Source organism: Cyrtonyx montezumae, unplaced genomic scaffold, assembly GCF_038088225.1.
Source record: "Cyrtonyx montezumae isolate F1298 unplaced genomic scaffold, pur_monq_1.0 scaffold_3, whole genome shotgun sequence".
Classification (NCBI taxonomy): Eukaryota; Metazoa; Chordata; class Aves; order Galliformes; family Odontophoridae; genus Cyrtonyx; species Cyrtonyx montezumae.
The window spans coordinates 60,638,249-60,660,120 of record NW_027072034.1 but is presented as its reverse complement, the minus strand read 5'-3'; the positions used below and the strand labels follow the sequence as shown (position 1 = coordinate 60,660,120).

Genomic DNA, 21,872 nt, shown 5'->3' with positions numbered 1-21,872 from the left:
CGTGTCCTTATTGAATTAGAAAATAAAATTCTGCAGCCCTTTTGCCACAGGGGAAAAGCCATTGCTCTTCTTTCACAGTTTTTATGTTTGCACATAATGTTGGCTCAAGAATGCATCCTAGATAAGGCTCTCTGCATCAAGACTGAGATCCAGGTCTGAGTTCTTCAGTACTCAACTTTCAGATTCTATTTTTGCAGGTCAACCATTAAAAAAAATCAAGTGTATATTTGTACAAGACTTCCACTTTAATGGATCAGGAAATAACCTGGAAAAAATGGAATTCCAAAATCTGGATAAAAATTCAGAAAATATCTGTATACTGGGATGGATCTAAACTAGACATTAAATAAAATGAAAAGAACATAAAATACTGTTCACAGTTGAGCTTTAAAAAGACATGCTTTACCTTTCAAAAAGATGTGCTTGTAGGAGATGTTTGGCAAAATAAAATCTATTCGGGGAAGTGTTCTGTCTGTAAGAAGCTGGTTTTCTGAGACTTGCTCACAGTTTCAGGAACTTAGACTATCAGCTTTTTGGTGTCCATTAATGAGTAAGAAAATCGTAAAACCCTTATACTATCCATTAAAGAATAAAATGTGCTGTGTGTCATAATTTGTTTTGGGCAGTCTGTGTTCACTGCCATTAATTTTCCATTGTAAGTTGTACGAAACACATCCTATAGCGGTCTCTTACCCCCACGCCAAGGCAAATAATGTTTGCTTGGGGGTTTAGAGTTTTGCTTTCAAGCTATCACTTCTTCCTTTCCTGTGTATTAGAACACTTAATCTGTTTCCTGCAATGTAAACACTTCCACCCAGTAGAAAGCAGTCTTTCACTTACGTCTTAATGAGCAGTCACACAGTGGATATGCTTAGGGTATTTCTAACATCTTAAGCTGCCACAGCCAGTGTCAACTTTAGTAGGCATCTGCCAGCATCTGCCAGTTATTAAAAACAGGCAATCAGTTCAATACAGCTGCAGATTCTTGCAACAGCCTTCTAATTAATACCTTCCACTTACTGTCCCATTTCTGCTAGGTTCATTACATCATTCTATTTTTGCTTTGTAAACTTTTATTTAGCTCTGCAAAGAGCTCAAAGGACAATGTGATCGCTTCCTCCTGTAGCACCTGAATGCTGCCTGACAACAACTGTCTGTCAGGGACAAAAACATGTGGGCTTCTCTTGACAATAATGAATTAGAAAGGGAAATCCAAGAAGCAGCTGGAAAAGGGGTCAAATCCATGTGCCATAAGCACAGATGAAGGTCACAAGAGCACACAGGTTGCCTTGGCAATGTAATATCCGTGACATTATGACTCATAACTTCTATTTATGTCTTGAATTAACAAAATAAAAGGAAGTCTTTTATCTCCAGGGCAGAGGTGCTGGGACTTAAATGCCTGAGGAATCACGTAAACGTAAGTGCAATGACAGCCCATGGCTGCTGTTTCCCATTTGCAGGGCTGCTATCACCTGAGATATTAATGAGAATTCTTCAGTACCTGGTACCGCTCTTAAAACCTAGTTCTTGGAGCCAGATGATTAATGATCTTTATTTAATGCAATGGAAATAAAATATTCCTAGCCAAGCTTTGTCAACAGCAGCGCAAAGCTGCGAAGTGTCATCTTTCTGACCTTCTGAGTTACAGAGAGCAACAAAGAAATCAAAAAACCCTCCGTGTTCATGATTCATGGTTCATCTTGATGCTCTATTCCCAAAGGTATGGAATTGGCAACACTGGATTTAGTACATGCCATTCCCTTGGGACCAGAGAGCAGAGCTCAGCGCTGCCCCTCCGCTCCCTGTGAGAGCTGCAGCCGCCATCAGGCCTCCCCTCAGCTCCTCTGCTCTGTGCTCAGCACACCCAGGGGCCTCAGCTGTTCCCTGCAGCGAACACAAGTGACTGCTGCACATCCAATGTCCTATGGCTAAATCACTGGGAAGGCAACTAGGAAACAGCAGTCACTGGGAGGTCACCCAGGAAAGCAGATCTGGCTCTAGTTCAGGGCTGAACCAGGTCCCCATCTGAGACTGCACCACAAAGGGAACTCATTTCTATGTTCAGGGGATAAAACTGAGGTGCTAGCATGCACAAAGCACAAGGCACAAATGATCCCCTTTGATCAAAGGGGAATTAGAAGCCAAAAAGGAAGTCAATTAGTGAGCAAGGGTATACCTTCATAAGCATCTCTTCCAGCTTTGCCATGCCCTTCCCCTAACACTCAAGTATGGAACTGAATTCCTCCATGTAGAAAAAATGGCATGCATGACACACACAGCTCATGTTTGATTTTTGCCTTGAAAGGAATATGACTAATTTACACAGTTCAACAGCAACTTCCTTAAAAAGAAACAGGGGATTCTCCAGAAAAGAATCTGTAATTACATGGAAGAGCTCTAAAACAAACTGCTAGAGATCTCTCTCAGATTTGGGTTTTAATTGAGACAAAATGTCACTCACAGACCCGCAATTAAACAGGTAGATATGAGGTATTTTTCTTATTTAAAAAAATCATGTTTAGCTTTGAAATACTGAAACATAATAGAAAGAAACATTTTCTACATCAGGATGATCTGTCCAGGAAAGTTCTATAGAGTTGATAACCTCTCCAAAGATCAGTAAAACTGCATTGCAGTTATCTCAGTTATAGTGACCAAAGAACTCAAGGGAGCAACTAGAAAATCCTGTCTTTTCTGGAGAGCTACAGAGCAAGCCCCACAAATCTCCCTTCCTTTTGCCAGAACTCTATTGCTTCCCATTCAATTTCAACTAGATTGCTCAAGCATCAAAAAATCTATGCTGTTATACAGTTCTATCACTCCTAGGGAAAATTCAGATTAAATGAAACCTTCTTTTCACCAGTTGGTTTATACCCTCCCCAGTTCAGCTGCCTGCTGAAACACTTGCTTTCATTGCCTGTTTCTAATAAACAGGAACATTCATAGAAATGAATATGCTCAGAGATCCTGGAAACCAGAGCTAATGCAATAATATAATATAATAATATAATATACACCCAGCCTATGGTTCACAGAGCCAGCAGAGGGAGTGACAACACAGTAAGAATATTAAAATTACAAACCTGCCAGTGATGAAGGAGGTTTGCTTACAGCAGCTAACATAGTAAGACCTTAAAACCCAAAGCTGCAATTCAAAAACTGATGTGCTAACAGCCACAATGCTTATTTTAACAGCAGCTCAGGCAGACTTTTCAAGAGCCAGGAAGGAACAACTCCTCTAAACATAGTTCTGACTGGGGCAACCTCCATAAGCTTTGGAGCAGACCTTTTGACAGCAGTTCTGTACATTTCTGCTTGATTATAAGGAAGGACTTCTCTCAGGACTTCTCTCACTGCTGAAGTAAATACCTCTGGAATTGAAGTAAGTATTGAATGCTAATAGTGTTTTTTGAACACGTTACAAGGGATGCAAAAGTAGTTGTTGTCTCAAGAAAATACCCTCTAAGAAATTAAGGTTACTGTTTGTTTTAGCTTATTCTGAAATCAAAATTACTTAGCCTAAGGGGAACTGTGGAAACACAAGGATGGGATGAAAAACAATAGCAATTCTGACAGCATTCTAAGTTTGTTTTATTTTTATGCCATTTTCTTCAGAGTGTTAACTAGAGCCTCAAGTTCTCCTGCTTTCTGAATGACAAATTCCTTAAAAATGCCTAGCTGCCTTATATCTAGAAGACTGATATACTCATTCAAAACAGGGGCATATACATATCTATCAGTTACATTCTGCACAATGATTTGGCTCTCTGTCATCCCTGTGGAGTTGCCACTCATGCTAGAGGTCTCCAGTGTTATAGAATCATAAAATCACAGAACAGCCTGGGTTGGAAGGGACCTCAAAGATCACACAGCTTCAACCCACTGCTGTGGGCAGGGCTGCCCCCCACCAGCTCAGGCTGCCCAGGGCCCCATCCAACCTGGCCTTGAGTTCCTCCAGGGATTGAGTTCCACCACAGCTTCTCTGGGCAGCTGTGCCAACGCATCACTGCCCTCTGAGGAAAGGATTTCTTCCTAAAATCTTAACCTAAAACTCCTCTCTTTTAGTTTACAGCCATTCCTCTCTGTTCTATCACTATTTGCCCATGTAAAAAGTCCTCCTCCCTCCTGCTCTATAAGTTCCCCTCAAGTACTGAAAGGTTGCAGTGAGGTCTCCCTGCAGACTTCTCTTCAGACTGAACAAGCTCAGCTCCTTCTTCATAGGAGAGGCGTTCCAGCCCTCTGATCATCTTTGTGTCCTCATCTACAAATACAGTAATACTAAAGTAAACAAAGCTTAAACCTCAGAAAGTCCACTTCAGATTAAAAAAAAAATACAACATAGTTAATAGTGAGGAGAACACATATACAGACAAATACATCCCACTCCCTTCCCATATTCCAAAGTCCCTGTAATAACAAAATATCTCCTTTATGCTTTACTGATTTGGCAGAGATATGACCCCGCCTTTCCAGCTTCCAAACTCTCAATCTCTAGATTGAGATTCCCATTCCTCTCATAGGAATGGGAGAGAGCTCTCAACAATCACTTTAGGTAATAAGGAAAACATGCTGTGGGGCTCCAAACAGAATCAGAGCTACCACTCCTTCATTGGACTTACACAGGTAGCATCAGCAGACAAGATTGACAGACAGGAAAAATATTAATAGACAAATGGAAAAAAACCTGTGGCTCTGCAAGCCTGACACAAAGCAAATTCCTGGGGGAAAGTATACATCATATTCATGATGATATTTTTACATCCATTAGAGGTGTAAAATCCAAGGTCATCCAAAGAATAGCCCGTTAAGACAGCACAATGAAGTAACAGCTGCCACAGAGCTGATTTGCAGGCTCCAGCCCCAACCTCTGTACATAGAAGGCAGTTTTAGGTAACAAAGCAGCCGTAAGTCACAGTGCATTTAATAAACACATATGCAGGCACTTCATCAAGGCCAACTCCTTGAAACACATGCAGGCTTTGCTCCTAGAAGGCACTAGCAAAGTTTCCTTAAAAAAAAAGAACAAACTTGTAACACAGTCTTTCCTACTGAAAACATATTATATGTCATGCCTCCAACAAAGCTCTGCCCTTTGCTGACTTCGCATGAGATGAAGAATTGCAGCAGAGAAGACAATAATGACAGGACATCAGCAAGATCAGACAACTAAACTGTGAGTTTCTATGAAATAGATGGGGCTTACAGGTGATTTATACTTGCTAGCATGCTGGCTCAGTAATACTTCACTCCCCTGCTGAAACAGAGGTAATACTAGTTTAGGACTGAAGGAAAAATTAGCATGCTGTAAATAAGGCTTAGAATAATGGAGCTGATTTGCCTAGCCAGCCAAACTGCCAACAATCAACAAGGATACAAATAAACAGGTCAGTGGGTATTTCATACTTGAATGCTTTCTGCAAGAAGCTGTAGAACAGAGACCTAAAATCTAAGGTGCAGCAACAATACCCCAAATCAAAGCATGGATCTCTTTTTTAAAATTTCAAATGAATTCACTTTTAGGCTAAAAAAAAAGAAGAAGAAAAAAAACCTGAAAAAGCGTTGAGCCAGAAGAATAAAGGCTTCAGTAAAACACTGTGTTCTATTAAAACCTAACTAGAGAAAAATTGATGGAGAAGATCAAAACACCTGCCTCCAAATCGCAAAGCTGGATGCAGATTGTTGCTTTCACTCCCCTCCCAGGGTAAGTCACTCCAAATTAAAGCACTGGTGTTGTTTAGCTTTAAACGCTGTCTTAATGTTGTTTTTCGGAGGCATACTTCATTTGGCAATTACAGCACTTTCAGAAACTGCCAAAAACACCTGCACATCTGCTGATGAACTATTTTTCTGCTTCTTTTGGTTAAACAAGCATTCCTCCCACTCTGAGGATGGATGAAGGTGACTCCCACCTTAACATGTGCTGTATTTTGAAGGGAAGTAAATGTCAAGAGAGCTCTAGCTTCTTTGGCACCTGTCACGTGAAAATAAAACCAAAGGAAGTTCCTTCAGCACAACAAAAGTAATCATAAAATCATAGAACATCTTGAGTTGGAAGGTATCCATAAAGATCACTGAGTCCAACTCCAGGCTCCACAAAGCAGCACCCAAAAATCAGACCGTATGTCTGAAAGCATTGTCCATATGCTTCTTAAACACCAACATCACAGTGCCGTAACCACTGCCCTAGGGAGCTTGTTCCAGTGCCCAATATCTGTATCAAGAGACACATGAATGGAGAAGGAAGCCCTGAAGCTATGCCTCAGCCCTGGAGAGATTTCGAAGACAAAGGCATTTGGCGTACCAAGGAGTTTAAACACTTACTGCAGGACCTGGAAAAGAAGGAGGCCTTCCACACCACCAAGATAAAGACAAAAAACCTCACTTGGGAAGAACTTAGGAAAGAGCACAGGGAGTACTTAAACTGAATGCAGCACAAAGGAAGTGGCATTTACAAAGCAGCAGAGGCAGGTGGTCTGGTTTCGCTGAGATGTGTTCATCAGCCATGTCCCATATCTTCATTCCATATGGTGCCCACAGTTTTATTACTGGGCAATATGAAAATGCCAGTTGGCAAATCACACACTGTCTGACTCTCAGAAAGAAAAAGGACCCCTCCGTAACCTAAATAATAATAAAAAAATGATGCAGAGCACAGAGAGTGGCAGGGAAGCTGCTTAAGGAGATCACTATTGAGGCCCTGTGTTACAAAGTGTTACACCTCTGGCTTAGAAATCACCACGCTGCATAAATGCGAAAGACTCAGCTTCCATTTCTTTGCACCCAGGGCAGAACTCCAAGGGGTAAGTGCAGTCAGCAAGGCTTTCACTGGAAAGGTGCAGGCAAAAGCAGAAGGATGGGCCACGAAGAAGTGGTGTTATGTAGGAAATGGGGACATCTGGTGGCCAGCTAGTAATACAACATGAGCTTAAGAGTTGATTTTTCAGCATAATACCCTAACTTGAAAAAGTTTAGTGAAAATTAAAAAGGAAGACAGACCTTCTGAAATGGTTTATTTTTAACTGCCTCAGGGGATTTATCCCACATCTTACATGAAGCTGCTTTTATCCATATCTTTAGAGGTACTTGCAAAAAGCTGATGTTAAGCCTTCTTGTTTGTGCTCTTCCATGTGCTATGAATATCGCACACTCTCAAAAGTCACACTCGGGGGTCTACTTTTCACCATCCTCCCCATGTGTTCCTGTTATCAGAACAAGCAAATTTTTTGCAAGATCACTTTCAGTAAATACTTTGAGCAGAACAGAACAGCACCCAGAAATGATGAGCAGCAGGCTGCATCCACCCGATACTTTGCAGGCAGAGATGAGTCAGTTTGGTCCCGGGTCTAAGCAAACAAGCTCTCACTGTGGCTTGTTTATTCCTGCTCAGCATCATGCTAATGCATTCACACAGCTTCTGGGTCAGCCCTGGCATGCACCCACACCCACCAAAGAAATCCCTGCACTGGGTGACTACAACAATCAGGGAGACACATCCTAGGGGAAGGTTGAAGGCTGACCTGAGTACCAGTAGAATGCAGGAACAGCCCCTCCTGCTCCAGACGCCCAAAACAAAACCATTTCACAGATGTCAGAACAATTATTTTGACATTTATGAAACCTTTACTCTGGAGCAAATACTAAATACTTTGACATATTCAGAAACCATTTACTTCTGACTGGAAGACAAAATTTGCCTCAGCTCTGCATAGACTGGGTTACCCCCAAACTATTTATTTTTGGCTGTTCCACACATTTTTTCCCAATTTTTAAAAGATTTAAAAAAAAAGAAGTACTTAATACACACAGGCATATGCAATATCCTCTTATCTTTTAAGTAGCGGGGACATTCAGGAACACATTCTCAGCATTGCTGTCTTACATCCACAATGGCTAGTAACTGCCCAAGGTGTGGTCCTGCTCTCCAATAGCCACTTCTGTTTGTCCTCATCTAATTTAGGAAGCCAAACTACTAGCAAACAGTTTACATCTGCTAGAGGCTAATTGTCGGCCATTCAGTTCAGTACTCTGAGCAGCACAGTGGGAGGGCAGGTGTGCCCCTTCCCACCCCAGAGTGCTGTGGTGCACATTTGGCTCTAGCACCAAGCTCTACCACAAGGGGTTTTGAAATGTCCCTGTGAGTTATTCATGTGTCTCATCAAATACACGGGGCTCATGGCTGATCCCTGAGAGGCTGAATGCATATTCTCTCTTCCTACCCTGCTGTGCATATATCTGAAGGCAAATCCAGAGGTAAAGATACCTCCTGTGCAGCAGTAAATGAGCAGTCAGGTGTGTGACAGGCTGGAGGCACAGCTAGATGATGGGACACGCATGCAGGGATGACATATTTCACAGCCTAACTGTGTACACAGTCCTTCACTGCTACTGCAGATTATACCTTACAGCTTCCAGATCTCATTTATTATCTACCCAGTGCACTGAGACTGTAATTCTTCTCACTTTCATCACAGAAGTTATAGACAGCGATCAATGGGACTGCAACAGCATACTGGGAACATCAATCCTCCTCATTGTAATTCCTACATTAAATCCAATACCTTGGTTGCTTCCAGCAAACAACAGTGTGCTGTCACTCAAGTCAGATGGGTTTTCCAAGCGACGTGGTGGTGGCTGCATTAATTTTTGCCCTTCCTCTATTTCAGGATAGGTACGCACAGTAAGACACAGTGAAGGCTGAATGAGGACATCTTTCAGCAAAGCTGAGTCCAGATCTTCAGCAGCTTTCTTGTTAATCTCCACAATTTCATCACCAGCTTTCAGGCCTGAAACATGAAAAGGAACAGGTAAGACTTGCACAGTGTCACTACTCACAGACATCAAGGAGCTCAGCTGAGTATAAAGTGCCAGACAGTGCTATGTCTAGACATTAAATATACATGTATGACTGTAAACGATATTGAAATCGGGTGGACTTTACTGAGATCTGTTGTTAGTCTGATATTCCAGTATTCATAAGCACGTAATGCCCAGGAAGAACAACAAGAACATATCCTGTCTTTTTCACATCACTCTGCAAGAGGACAGCTGCTGTGCATCAAACCATTGTACTAAACATACTCCTCATACATGAATGTATGTTAAAGGATAGAGGAACATCTCTGAGGCTCTACACACAGGACAGAGGAAGGACTGGGCCAAGTGAAGTGATGTGAGTTGGGTCTGTCCCTCTGCTCTGGGGAGCAGGGGCCCTCAACAAGCAGCCTAGCTCATCTCCCAGAACTGCTACACCAGCTGTGTTGCTGGAATGGGTTTTTGCTTTTGATCTTCTGTATAAGTGCATGCTTTTATACAAAGTGGTCACCTACTGATGCACCTTTGAGAACATAGAATATTTTGAACTCAACCTGTATAGAACTTCAGACAGCTTTCTTTCTGTTCCTGTCTAAATAACATCTCAACATAAAGATCTTCCACAAAGATAGATTTTAGCACTTGTTAAGTTAGCCATGTTCTTTTCAATCTAATTTTAGGAGATACTTATAGCCCCAGCACTCAAGGGAAATGGGGATCTGCAGAGGAGGCAGCTGACTCCCGCCGGCCTCGGAGTGATGCAGAAATGTGCCAAACAACTTGCAGCCCTCTGGGATCCAACAGGAGACCTGACCTTCTCCTTGGCCTGCTCTCCAAATGACAACAGTGGGCTGGGCCAGGGTTTAAACCCAAATAACTTCCAGGGTCAGTCAGCCTTTAGGTCAGTCGTCAGGACTGCACTCATCACTGAAGGTGATGACAGCATTCCCCTCCAGGCATCTGCCACAGAGAGAATGGAAAAGTGTACTCTGCAATGGTCACTGAGGGGACCTCTGTGTCATCCCATTCACCATTCTTGCACTTACAGGGGGGAAAGCTGGAATTTACCAGGTCAAAAGAGTTGCTCCTTGCAGATGACTTACCCAAACCTACCCTTGCAGGTTCCATGTTCACCCTTAAGCCACAATGAGAGTTCTAACTCGATGAGCCTGAGCTGCAAGTTGCAACTATTCTCCTGGAAAGACTACCTATCTTCATCTGAGAAAGAAACGTGGTGGAAGGGAGGAGGCTAAAGGGCTTCAGCCTTCTGCAAGACAATCAAAATCTCTCTCAAATGCATGTAATTGTGCCCAGAAACTGTAGCACAGAGCACAGTTTCAGAAAGAATAAGATGAAATAGATAGAATAGCTTCAAAGTAAATGGACCGTAAAATCGTATTTGAAATGAGGACAAAACAAAGCAAGTCAAGCATTTTGCATTATTTCATTTATTCTACTTAGTGATGCTATCTCATAATAGTAGCACATTAATATGCCTGTAACCATAAACATCACATCTGGGGCTTCATTTATTCCTTGTAATTCTTGATTTGAATCATTTGGGATGAAGCATGATGTACAGCTCAGTACAATCAAATATCTCAAATTCCAACAATGGCCCAGCTTATGCATACCAACAGGAGAAAAAAAACATAAAAAAAATAAGGAGAAAATAAAATATAAGAGTTTTCCATTTGGAAAAAAGATTGAAAGGAAAATACTATAACTCTTCTGGTTAAATTTTTTATAGGAAGTGCAGTCAAATGCAAGCGTAAATGTAAATAATGGGAGGAAGAGAGAGCTTTTCGCTCTGCAAACTACGTGTATCTTATAATATCCTGCCAAGTACTGTCAATAAAGAAGTGGCTTTTTATATCTACTATGAAGAGCAATGTATCACTGAAAGCATGTTTTAGCACATCAGTCCCACAGGAGGCAGTGTGTATCCATGCACTCATTTAAAGTGCCATTCAAACATTTCCTGAAGGCAAAACAAGAAAGCCCTGTTGCTGCACCCCCAGCCTCCTCCTCATTTTCTCTTTGTTCTCCACGGGAAGTCCACGGAGGTTTACTCCCCTTGTGCAGGCTGGAAGAGAGCTGACCTCAAGCATTTGTTCAGGGCTTTTGGCAGAATCCCCATCCTGTCCACCAAGGAATTACCATCCACTATGTGGGGCTGAGGTGGGGTGAAGAGGGACAGGACAGAGAAAAACGGCCTTCCTAATTTTTATTGACATGCAGAAGCCTCCATACCCCCCCAGGCAGTTTTCTTCAAGTGAAGTTAGAGGCTACAACTGAGCAAAACTCCAGGCTCTCTGCAGCCAAAACTGCTCCCCCCAAGTCCCTCCCAGCTTCAGTCCAACCCCTCTGCCACTTGCTTCACTGCAATGCAAGCCAAACACATTTGCTAGTGGATCAGAAAACCAGTCAAATGCTTCTGACACAGCAGTTTTCTAGCAAGACAGTTAGCTGAAGACATCAGCTCCAGTTTGAGGGAGAACTCCCATTGCTTTCAGCAATTGCAAGCTGTTGAGTAAGCTCTGAACTACCACAAAACCACTCTGCAAGAAAACTCGGAAGCTGTTCTCGAGGGCTCAGTGTACTAATGGGCTACAATTAGGTGAGCATCTTTCTACTCTTCTTGTTCCCCATATTAGTATTTTAAATTTGCCTATCTCCTCAACAAGCCTCACCTGTGACTGTAGGAGCACCAGTGCCAGCACATTGGAGACAACAATGAACTGGAAAAAGCAGCAAGGGCATAATGGTGTCAGGGTTGACTTCAGCTTGGGTAAAGCATGGCGGAATCATGGTGGTGAACCACTGGCACAGGCTGCCCAGAGAAGTGGTGGATGCCCGTCTCTGGAGACACTCAAGGTCAGGCTGGATGAAGCTCTGAGCAACCGGATCGAGCTCTAGGTGTCCCTGTTCATTGCAGGGGAGTTGGACCACACAGCTTTTAAAGGTCCCTTCCAACTCAAGCAATTCTACGCTTCCTGCTCTGTGCTGAGATGAGCCTGACAGCCTAGTTCTGTCTGCAGCTCTCTGTTGCTTTTATACTTTCTGAAAAGGCTGGGCACAAAAATAGAGGCAGCAACCCCAGCCACAGAGGGTAAAAGGATAGCTTCTACTGTACCTGTAAATTTTGCAGTGACTGACTTGAGGGCCCTTGCTCCTCTTTCTAGCTGCAAAGAACCCCCCTACATACATAGTTAACTCAAAATTAGAAGAGGTTGACTATACAGCGTAGCTGACCTCAAAGGCAGAACAACCAAGCACCCAGTACCACAAGTTCTTTGCCAAAAGAGCATAGTCTCTTTCGGAACGGGATCCGGAGTTTGGTTTGATTTTGTAGAACTCCCATCCCAACAATCTCGCGGTCTACAGGATTAATCAAACAACAGCAATTGTAAATTAAAATGTCTTTTACCTTTCTTGAAAGCTAGGCCTGTTTCTTTGACACCATTCACATACAGACGACGAATTCCTTCTTCCTCCACAGAGGACAGAGAGAAACCTAGGGAGATACCCAGTCAGGTGGTTAGAAAGCACCAAGCAACTCCAGAATTTCCTCACAACTACATGCACTACACAGAAGGCTGTGCTGTGCCTGTTCTTGACAAAGTGGTCATGAACTTTTCATTTCTTCCTTTCCTTAAACCTTTACAAATGCTGAAAAGTGAAAAAGTGTTCTTAGGAAAAAAAAAAAAGAATTTCTGGGTTTATACATAAATCATTTACAGTTTTATTTAAGTATACCACAGCTGCAAAATGTTGGAACACACTTCAAGTTCTCTTCTCAAAGGTCATTTAAAGAAGTTCGCTGTTTGCAGACAAAAGCTGAAGAGAGTTGTTGTTTGCGAACCAAACCAACAAAAGCCAGGAAGCTGACAGTTATGACTGACATGCCATCCTTAACTCATACAATGTACTACAACGCCTGCTGGAGTCAACTTCTACTTTTTGAAGTGCGCGGAAATGTTGCCTTTCCCTCTCCCCCATTCTTTTCTCAGTTTCCCCTGGCACGATCTGTTACTTGCCAAGTTTCAGCACACATTTCATAACTGCTCTAGAGACCCACAGAACAACCTTATCATGGAGGTACTGACAAAGTCTTAACAGTGCAAATGGTACTGTTAAATTTTGTTGTAGAGATTTTCTTGCCATTTGTGTTTGACGTTGTGTAAGATAAAAACGTGTAAAGTAAATACAATGTGTTTAGTTAAACAGGTCTTGCTTATTTACTGTTGAGTTATCTAAAGGAGAACATTTGCCATTCTGAAACTTCACTGCTCCCTAAACGGGTATAGGCAACCATTTGCTCTATCTTTTTCCAACAAGAAAAACATTTGCAAATCTCTAGGGGGGGAGGTGCTTGTCTGACATGGAGCCACCAGCCAAGAGGAAGCAGATGTGCTGGGAGCCCATTCTGACTTTAGCACTGCCTTCAAGTTAATGGTTTTGTATGAGAAGTCATTTCTTTTCTATGTATCATCTAAAGAGAAAAGGAGGGGGAAGAATGTGTCAGCCTGGAAGCTAGCAGCATATGGCCCTTTGTGGCTTACTGAGTTCTTCAGCCTGAATAAAACAAACTTTGTAAAGCTCACTCAACACGCTAGCTTTGGCAGAGAGAAACTCTTAACTAAACAAAAGAGCAGATGTAAAAAGAAAAATAGTAGCTATTAATTGTCATCACTGCGAAACCTACCTGAAAAAACCCAAACCACAAGCATGGTGGAGTATACCCAAGACTGCAGTTTGAGTCAGCACAAATGATCAGTTATTAAAACAATCACCATTTTGCAACTGAAATGCTGTTTTGCCGTACAGCATTCACTCCAACTACCACACAGTTTTAAAACAAAGCTGAAATGCATCTCATGTTCTTGTTGTAGCTAACTGGGAGATGATATCCAGCCTGTCCAAAGCTCCCTTCTTTTCCATGAGAAAACAGCTTCCTCCTCCAATCTGTCAGGGCTATGTGCTTATGTAGTTGCATTTTAATTCAGCCAGAGCAATAATTACTGGCAGAATGTATGTAAGGAGCCTTACACATGCTGTCATCAGCTTTAAGAGATAAGAGATGGGCCACCAGCAGCCTCAGAATGACCCCCTCCGCAGACAGGGTGTGTGACCATACTCCAGGTATGGATAAACAGAGCTCTGTTGCCACAGAGCCAAAAGATTCAGTGGCCGGATCTGGTAAACAATTTGAAGGAGCACTCTTGTCCCTCTGCAGTGCTGCTGCCAGTGCTTTCACAGCCATGCAGGATAGCAGAGCAGGGAACACATCTGGATGAGAAATACCTCAACCAACTGTACGTATATATATATACACACACATAAATGCTTGCATATGTTATTTGTATATGGACATGGTACAAATGTGCAGCTTTTGTCTGGATTAACTTTCCAGGTGCTCCACACTTGTACCAGCACTGCAGGAGAGGAAGGGCAGGAGTGGATGGAAGTGACAGTGATTGCATGAGCTGGCATCACTCATGAAGGTTACTATCAAACTGCCCACAGACCCTGAAACAGATGTTAAGAGATGGGTGGTGACCCTGACAGAGCTGATTCTTCATCAAAAAGTTTTGACGACAGGAGAACAAAAGTCAGCATTGAAGAGTTCACACAGTCATGCCAAAAAAGCACAACTGCAGAACAAATCTGCCTCCACAAAAAAACCCTACCCCCAGGGACAGACAGTCGCTACACAAGGATATGTATGGAGATGCTGTGCTATATCCTCTTGATGTCACTTGAACTCAAGGTTTGCTCAGAGATGAGGACAAAGTTGCTCCAAAAGCCTGCTAATGCCTGCAGAAGCACCTCTGCCACCTTGCTGGCACCAGGATCTCTTACCTGGCTGTAAACAGCTTGTAAAGCCAGCATACAGCTGTTCACTTATTATTTTACCTTTCTGCTAGGCTAGTGAGCTGGATTGGCCAGTCCAATTGCACCCTTTGAGAAAGCACTTCCCCTCCCCACCTTTGATGTTATGTCTGTTAAGTGGAGATAACAGCTCTAAGTCCATATTGTAAGGATTAAGCAACAGCTGCTTGTGAAGTATCTTGAAAATTCAAGGTGATTTACAAACATTATTATTTAAATAGCTGGAATACTAGGAACAGCAACAGGTAATGTCACTAATTATTTTCATAATCTCATTCGTTTTCTTTTCATGAAGACTTTTCCAGTTCTTCTGGAGGAATCAAGGCACAGGGGATTTGGACATTTGTTCTAAAAATTTGCAAGAAGTATGAGAAGGGTTGAATGAAGCTTCACAGAAAAGAAAAAAAAACATCAACAGAATGAGAAGTCCCTCAGCACCGTAGATGTTCAGCTGTGGCTCTGGCTCCTGATCTTGTTCTCAGCACTTGGTGAACAGGGGCTGATCTTCTTGTGTTGCCCAGCTGCCTGAGAGCCAGCGTGAGATGTAAACCTTCTCACAGAAAGACCTAAGCAGAGATGCTTGGAGACATTACAGCCGTGTTATTGATTTAGACTTCTTTCAAAACAAAAGCAACAGAAAGAACCCTTAAACAATCCTGTTATAAAGAATCTATGCTGCAGCTATAGATCTCTGATCTTTGCATTGACATAGCTCATGAATGTGCTTTTAGTTTTCTTTCTGGTTTGTAAAAATGTGTATATACAATACTAATTCCATACAGAGACTAAAACAGCTGAAAACTCTCATGTACTTAACAACACAGCACTGGAAAGGATTGAAGAATGAACCACAGCCCACCCCACCACCAAGACAGGGCCAACACCGCTATTTCATCCTCCTCTGCTCCCCTGCATGCAAGTATTTCAGTACACGCTTGTCACTGAGTAACTATATCATACTGTTTCGGAGACACATGCAGACTACAAGAAATCCTGCTACCATTTAAAGTCAAAGCAAGTTTTTCCATTTTCTTTTAACTAGATCAAAGTCAGGTTTCTTGGGGGTTACACTCAACATTTGCTCTCTGCAGGGTTAGAGCTGCTGAGCAGGCACAACCTCTGTCTCATGCAGCTGACTGCCGTTCACATGACCACATTTCATTGTCTTTCCCATCTATCACAGAAAAAAAGCAAAGAAAAGTAAAGCAAAGCAAAAGGGAAAGGAAAGCAGGAAATGCCACAACATCCCTAGTCCCTGCAGTGCTTTCAGCCACAGCATGAGTACTGAACCTGGGGCCATTGCTCTGCTAGTTCAATATTTCTTTCTCAGGCCTTCAGTATTCAAACCACAGTCAGCATCATTGCTTTGTAGCAGAGTTCAATATTCAGAAGGCCTGCAGCTGTATAATAAGCAGTTCAGGGATTTGGAATTATTCTAGTCATTAAAACACAATATTTAGAGAAACAGTAAAAAGATGCAGATTGGCTTCCCAGAGGGTAGGTTGCACAAATAATGTTTAAAAACACCACATAACTGTAATTGCTAGACCAAAGGCCAAACTTGCCAGGCTGGAGGTCTGCAACTTCAAATACTGAAGAGATAATATGACTGCTCCCACATAAAGATTGGGAATTTTGCTGAAGCTACACAGGGAGAACTTCCTCCCCTTTACATCCAGACCTATATGACATGTTGGACCCTAGTCCAGGAGTTCATGGGAGCTCCTGGAGAACTTGGCATGCATTGGGCCAGGCTCTCCCAGTCTAGGAACAACAGGGCAAGACAGGGACCCACCTTGTAGACCTACAGGAGGCAGGAAATGGGGCCAAGGAGCCTCTCCTGCTCCAGCTGCCCAGCCACAGAGTCATAGAGGCCTCCCACCTACAGTGATGCTCCTGGCTCTGTCCCTGCCATAGTCAGGGGTAGAAGGAGGTCTGAGGAGGGGGAGAGCCCACCATCAGTCTGTGTTGGCACCCCTTTCCCAAACCTCAGTTCCATGGCAGGGTCCCTGGGAACACCACAATGCAGACATTCTTGTAAATGTGATAACCAGCGAAGGACACTGCTTCCCACCAGCATTCAGTCCCACAACTTCCGTATGTGGTGCTTTGAGGAACTATCAAAATAAGAAAACACTCATTCCAAATGCCACCGTAGCTCTCATCAAAGAGCTGCATATCCTACAGATTGAGCACCAGCAAAGAAATGCACATCCAGTGTGTTACACGTAAAACAACTCTGCCTCAGGGAAGGGGAGTGAGCTTTCTGTAGATGGCACAGGAATCAAATGTGCTCTTGTTATTTTGCTCAACAGGCCTCTCAGGTGTGTCAATCAATGGCAAGTACACACACTAGAAGTGGCTTGTTAGGAAGATAAAAACAAAAGGAAAGAAACTTACCATAAATATCAGAGGACGTATCAGACTTTTCTATCTGAATATGCTGTGTAATTTTCTGACAGATTTCTATTTCTTTGTAGAGCTGAGAAGAAAAAACGATACACAAAAGTAAGTTACTGAGGGTGAACACATTAACTGTAATCATATAGAACAGATTCCTTTCTCAGGAGGAGGGAGAAATAGACTGTGGTCATTACTTATCAGACAGTTTTTCCCCACGTGTACAAAACACATTAGTTTTGTTGCTATGCTTGACTGTTAGAAACTAAAGAGGAATGAGTAGTACTTTGCTACTGCCAACATAAAAGTAACCATACATCTATTTCAGTCCATTAGTACAATTTTGAGTACACGAGAAAAAGAACTTCCATTCCTCCTTCTGTATTTAATGGGAAGTTATCATTCAATGTTAAGCATGTATATTATTTACATTAAGACATTGCAGGAATTCAATTATTTTAGAGCACTAAAATTCTAAGTAGGGATTTTCCTTCTTAAAAACATTTCTCAATTGTTGGAAGATGATCGGATTCGAAATGCAGTTCCTTTCTCACCTTTCACACGTTTATGTTTATTTCTACCCAAGTCTTTGAAAACATCATTAACATCCTTCCTGGGAGAGCAGCACCAATTCACACCTCTGGGCAGCAACTCAGGCGTTCAAGCACACTCTTCACTCTGCCTTTCAGGAGCTGAGCAGCCCCCCAGCTGCAGCCCTGTACTCTGCTTATACTGTCAGTAACAGGAATTATGCTTTTAAATCTTTTGCTTCATGCTACTTACTCTCATATCCCGGCCCTGCAGCTCAGCTCCTAACAAATGAGGTGGTACTGGGGCCTGTCACAGCAGCCCTGGTAGGGAAATTCCATTTTTCCAGGAATTTAGAGGCTCTTGAACCAACATCTCTGGGAGTCAGCCCTAACTTTCTCAAAGCCATACTGAAAGCCGTGGTCCCAGCAGAAGTTTAAAGCTTTTTTTTCCACAGCACAGTCTAAAACTTCAGTAACAAGCCATCCTTCCACCTTTCAAAAAAACACCTTTGGAAAAAGTCATACCCACAGAGGAATGAGAGCCCACAGGTAAACATTAATTTTGTCAGTGCAGTGAAGACTGTAAAAAAGCAACCACAGTAATTAAGTGATGTTTTGAAATCAAGTGGCATTAGTGTTTGGAATGAAGCATTTAATGCATTCCCTTAAAAAAGAAAAGTAACTCATTAGGAGAGGTTTCTTTAATAAAAAATATGATTTTATCTCCTACTTCTACCAACACTTACTCATCTGTTTAATGCAAATATTAGGCATTATAGAACAGTTGGATATTCATTTAAGAGTTCAGCAAGATAAATGTAAAATTCAATGAGGATGCCATGCTAGCAGAACTTCTAAAATGCAGCTTTCAAAGATAGAAACATATTATTCAACGCTTGAAAATGAGTCAAATGACATTCACAAAATCTCAACCAGGTTTTAGTAAAGATTTTAAAAAGAGGAGAGGAGGCAAAAAACAAGTGAAAATTGCATTGTTTTTAGAAGAAAAATTGTCTAGCCATCCCAAGGAGAGTTTAGCAATCAAGGGCAACACTGCCCTCTCCACCCACTCCAATCCCTTTGCTTCTCATGGTAGTTGGAGGATATTTATCATTACCTTGATTTTCTCAAGCCCTTCACCTGCTCGCATTTTTTTCTCGAACACTTTTGGTCCTGTCACAGCATTCTTTCCCAAAGCCTCCAGCCTCACCCCATCCCACCAGTGGGATTTTCAAAGGGGCCTCCAGTCTCTTCCTTCCATCTGAAAGTGCCATCAAAATCCTACCTAGCATTTGTCTGGCACATCAAGCTCCAGCCCAAACATTCCAACACTTCATTCACAATAAAAGGTGCTTAAACTGCCTGGTGTAGCACCTAATGCTAAATAACTGTCTTCTAGCCCTTAGTAACACTTTTAACACATAATAAACCAAGCACATGAATTTTTGAAAGGCTGTGCTGGAACACAAAGCATTGCCATTCATGTTTTGGAAAGGAATGGAATACGGTTGTTGAATCTCAGCTTCCTACTTAAATACATCTGATATATTCTTCAAGAAAAAGGATTATCACCCTAAGAAATTACCTTTTCCACAGTCATGCATTTTAAAAGCATTTTAGTAGGGGGAAGATAGCTCTGGTAAGATGACATCAGCACTAGACAGTTACAAACATTATTTGGGAGACCACAGAAATACAGCCATTACTTCTATCATATTGCAAGAGAATAATCATTTAACACCTGAATAAAAGTAAATCACATTTTCTCAAGCACACAGCACACAGGCACACACAAGCACACACACAAATGCACACTGCTTTAACAATACTACACTGGGTACAGTCCTATCTGTACTGTAATCTTTCAGCACATACATATTGCTATTGACCATAGAGTTTTGATTTAATTTCAGTTCTCCTCAGAATAAACAGTAACTGATGACTCTGTCAATCCTATATCCCCTTACCATAAAGAAGTCAAAGTCCTTCCATGCAACGAAAGACAAAATGTCTCCTCTGAGTCTTAATCTTTCACAGCTATGTTTTACTTCCCACCCTTAGTACTCAGTATTTTTTTAACTGTGACAATGGCAAACTGCAGAAGTTCTTTAGTAAATGAACAAAAGCATCCGTAACCAGCAAACTTTCACTTTTTATAAATAAAACAGCCACCAATAAAAAGGACTTTAAAAAGCTTTACAGCATGCATGTGTAAAATCACAGAGTCAAAGTGTGACACTAATTCTGTTTGGTCTATTTTTTTCATCTCTGATTTCAAAATTTGTTTGAAGTCTGCTTTTGAGGTTCACGATATGAAGACTTCCAAATGAAGCAATTAGGAATGTATATTCTCACACAGCTTTTTAACCTCAACGTTCACCTTCCCAGTCAAAAAAAAGACAATCACCAAAAGCAACAACAACAAAAAACATCTTGCGCACTCACTCTCTCCCTTAAAATAATCAAAGTGATCTGAACAAGAACTGAGGTTTTAACAGTACGCCTTTAAAACAAACAAGGAAAATACAAACAAGAGGAAAAGGTAGCCTTGAGAGAAATTAAGCTTAAATGTACATCACAGCAATCTTCACCTATTACCAGTGGCTCTTCCTTCTCTCTTCCACAGAGCCACATGTGCACAAACATAAGCAGAACACCAACTCTCTCCTTAAGATAAAATGTTTGGAAAGATTACCTTACTGCAGGCAAATTGCAGTGTCCTGCACAGCACCATAATTGCAAGTTAAAAAGCATAACTGCGTATTAAAAATACCAAATGAACACCAATTAACAGTGTCCTACACAATGTCATCTGATTTTTGTTCAGTAGGTAGCATTACCAGTTCGTAGATATCCTCTTCTTGCTTTGGTACATAAAACTGCATCTGGTTTTCAACCAGGAATTTAAGACGCAGGTAGTGAGCAGAGTGATCCAGCTGGTGTGTCTGCAAGAAACAGAGAAGAGGCTTTGTTAAGACAAGAGCAATGGCTCACATTATCTCTAATTAGAAAATTGTGTGACATTCACAGAGAGAAAAAAGTGCCCCAGCACCATCTGTCATAAGAGACCCATATTCTCCTAACTTGAACAAGAACCTGAACCTTCTCCTCCTCCCCAGAAGTAAGTGTTAAAGGGCAGTGTTACTACTCTGACCAGCCTCTTCAATTCTGCTTATTTTGCAGTTCTGCTCCATTCCCTGCTGTTGCAGAAATAAGCAAACACTATTAAAGCAAGGATTTGGAGTATACCTCTGTATACAAAGTGCATTTAAAATTGCAGGAAGGAAAACAAATGTTCTGCTAACATAGGATAACGTGACAAGAAAGATTTTTCTGTGGATTATTTTTTGGTTGGTTGGTTGATTGTTGTTTTGGGTTGTTTTTTTTTTTGCATCTTCATAATTCAGCAAGTATTTATGGCGTAATAAATTCCAGGCAAGATTATATGTACATATGCATCCTCTAAATTCAAAACAACAACGGACAGATTGGCTTCAAAAAGGTGAAAGAAGCTAAGAGTTCGACATCCTAGTGGAAACAGGTCACACTATTTTAACGAATTAGGCATAATGAGCTGAGAATGTGGCATTTGGTCTGGGAGATGTTAATGACCATTTCTCAGCACGATTAATAAGTTCAATTTAAGCAGAGATTAATGCAGTGTGTAATCAAAACACATTTAGAATGATGATAAACACAAAGAATGTCATTCAGAAGTTACTTTCAAAGTTCATAAGCTGTTGACTCAAGCTAGTGAAAAACCCAGAAGCAATTCAGAAATACAAGAGGTAAATTCATCCCACTGTCACTTTAGAAATCCCATTATTATATGCTTTTATAAGTCTGCCTTTTCATCTTTTATCAGCAAACTACCAAAATTTCCTAGGTTGTACAAAAGACTGTGGCTCATCTGAAAGTTTATGGAAGAATGTCATTATTTCCTACTGGTTATGTGTCAGACTACTGTTTTGTAAAGGCTTACTTATCCTTTTCAAGCCAAGAGGATGACACACTGAGAGTCAACTGACTGCTGACACAGTGCAGATGATGAGTAATGTACACCAAGTGACCTGTGGAAAAGATTACGCCTTGATCTAGCATACCCTTCCACAAGGATTCACAGAACCGTGAATGTTTATGAAGCACTGGATTAGTCAATGAAACAAAATAGCGATCAATACAAAAATAAAAGACGTACAGATGCTGTACTATACACACTGCTGCATTCAGATA

The 21,872-nt window shown here is 41.6% G+C and overlaps 2 protein-coding genes across 5 annotated transcripts in view; one reads left to right on the top strand and one right to left on the bottom strand.

The window, feature by feature from the left end:
• The window catches only part of BACH1 (BTB domain and CNC homolog 1), a 506,041-nt gene that overhangs the window by 388,349 nt on the left and 95,820 nt on the right, over positions 1–21,872 (top strand). The window lies entirely within an intron of this gene.
• TIAM1 (TIAM Rac1 associated GEF 1) overlaps positions 1–21,872 on the bottom strand; it is a 126,690-nt gene that overhangs the window by 26,231 nt on the left and 78,587 nt on the right. For all 4 annotated transcript variants that reach the window (XM_065741791.1, XM_065741790.1, XM_065741793.1 and 1 more), the window contains exons 10-13: positions 20,480–20,584; positions 17,110–17,191; positions 12,245–12,331; positions 8,562–8,786 (exon numbers count right to left, since the gene is read on the bottom strand). In XM_065741791.1, coding sequence (XP_065597863.1) covers positions 8,562–8,786; positions 12,245–12,331; positions 17,110–17,191; positions 20,480–20,584 — 499 coding nt within the window. The remainder of the gene's footprint in view (positions 1–8,561; positions 8,787–12,244; positions 12,332–17,109; positions 17,192–20,479; positions 20,585–21,872) is intronic.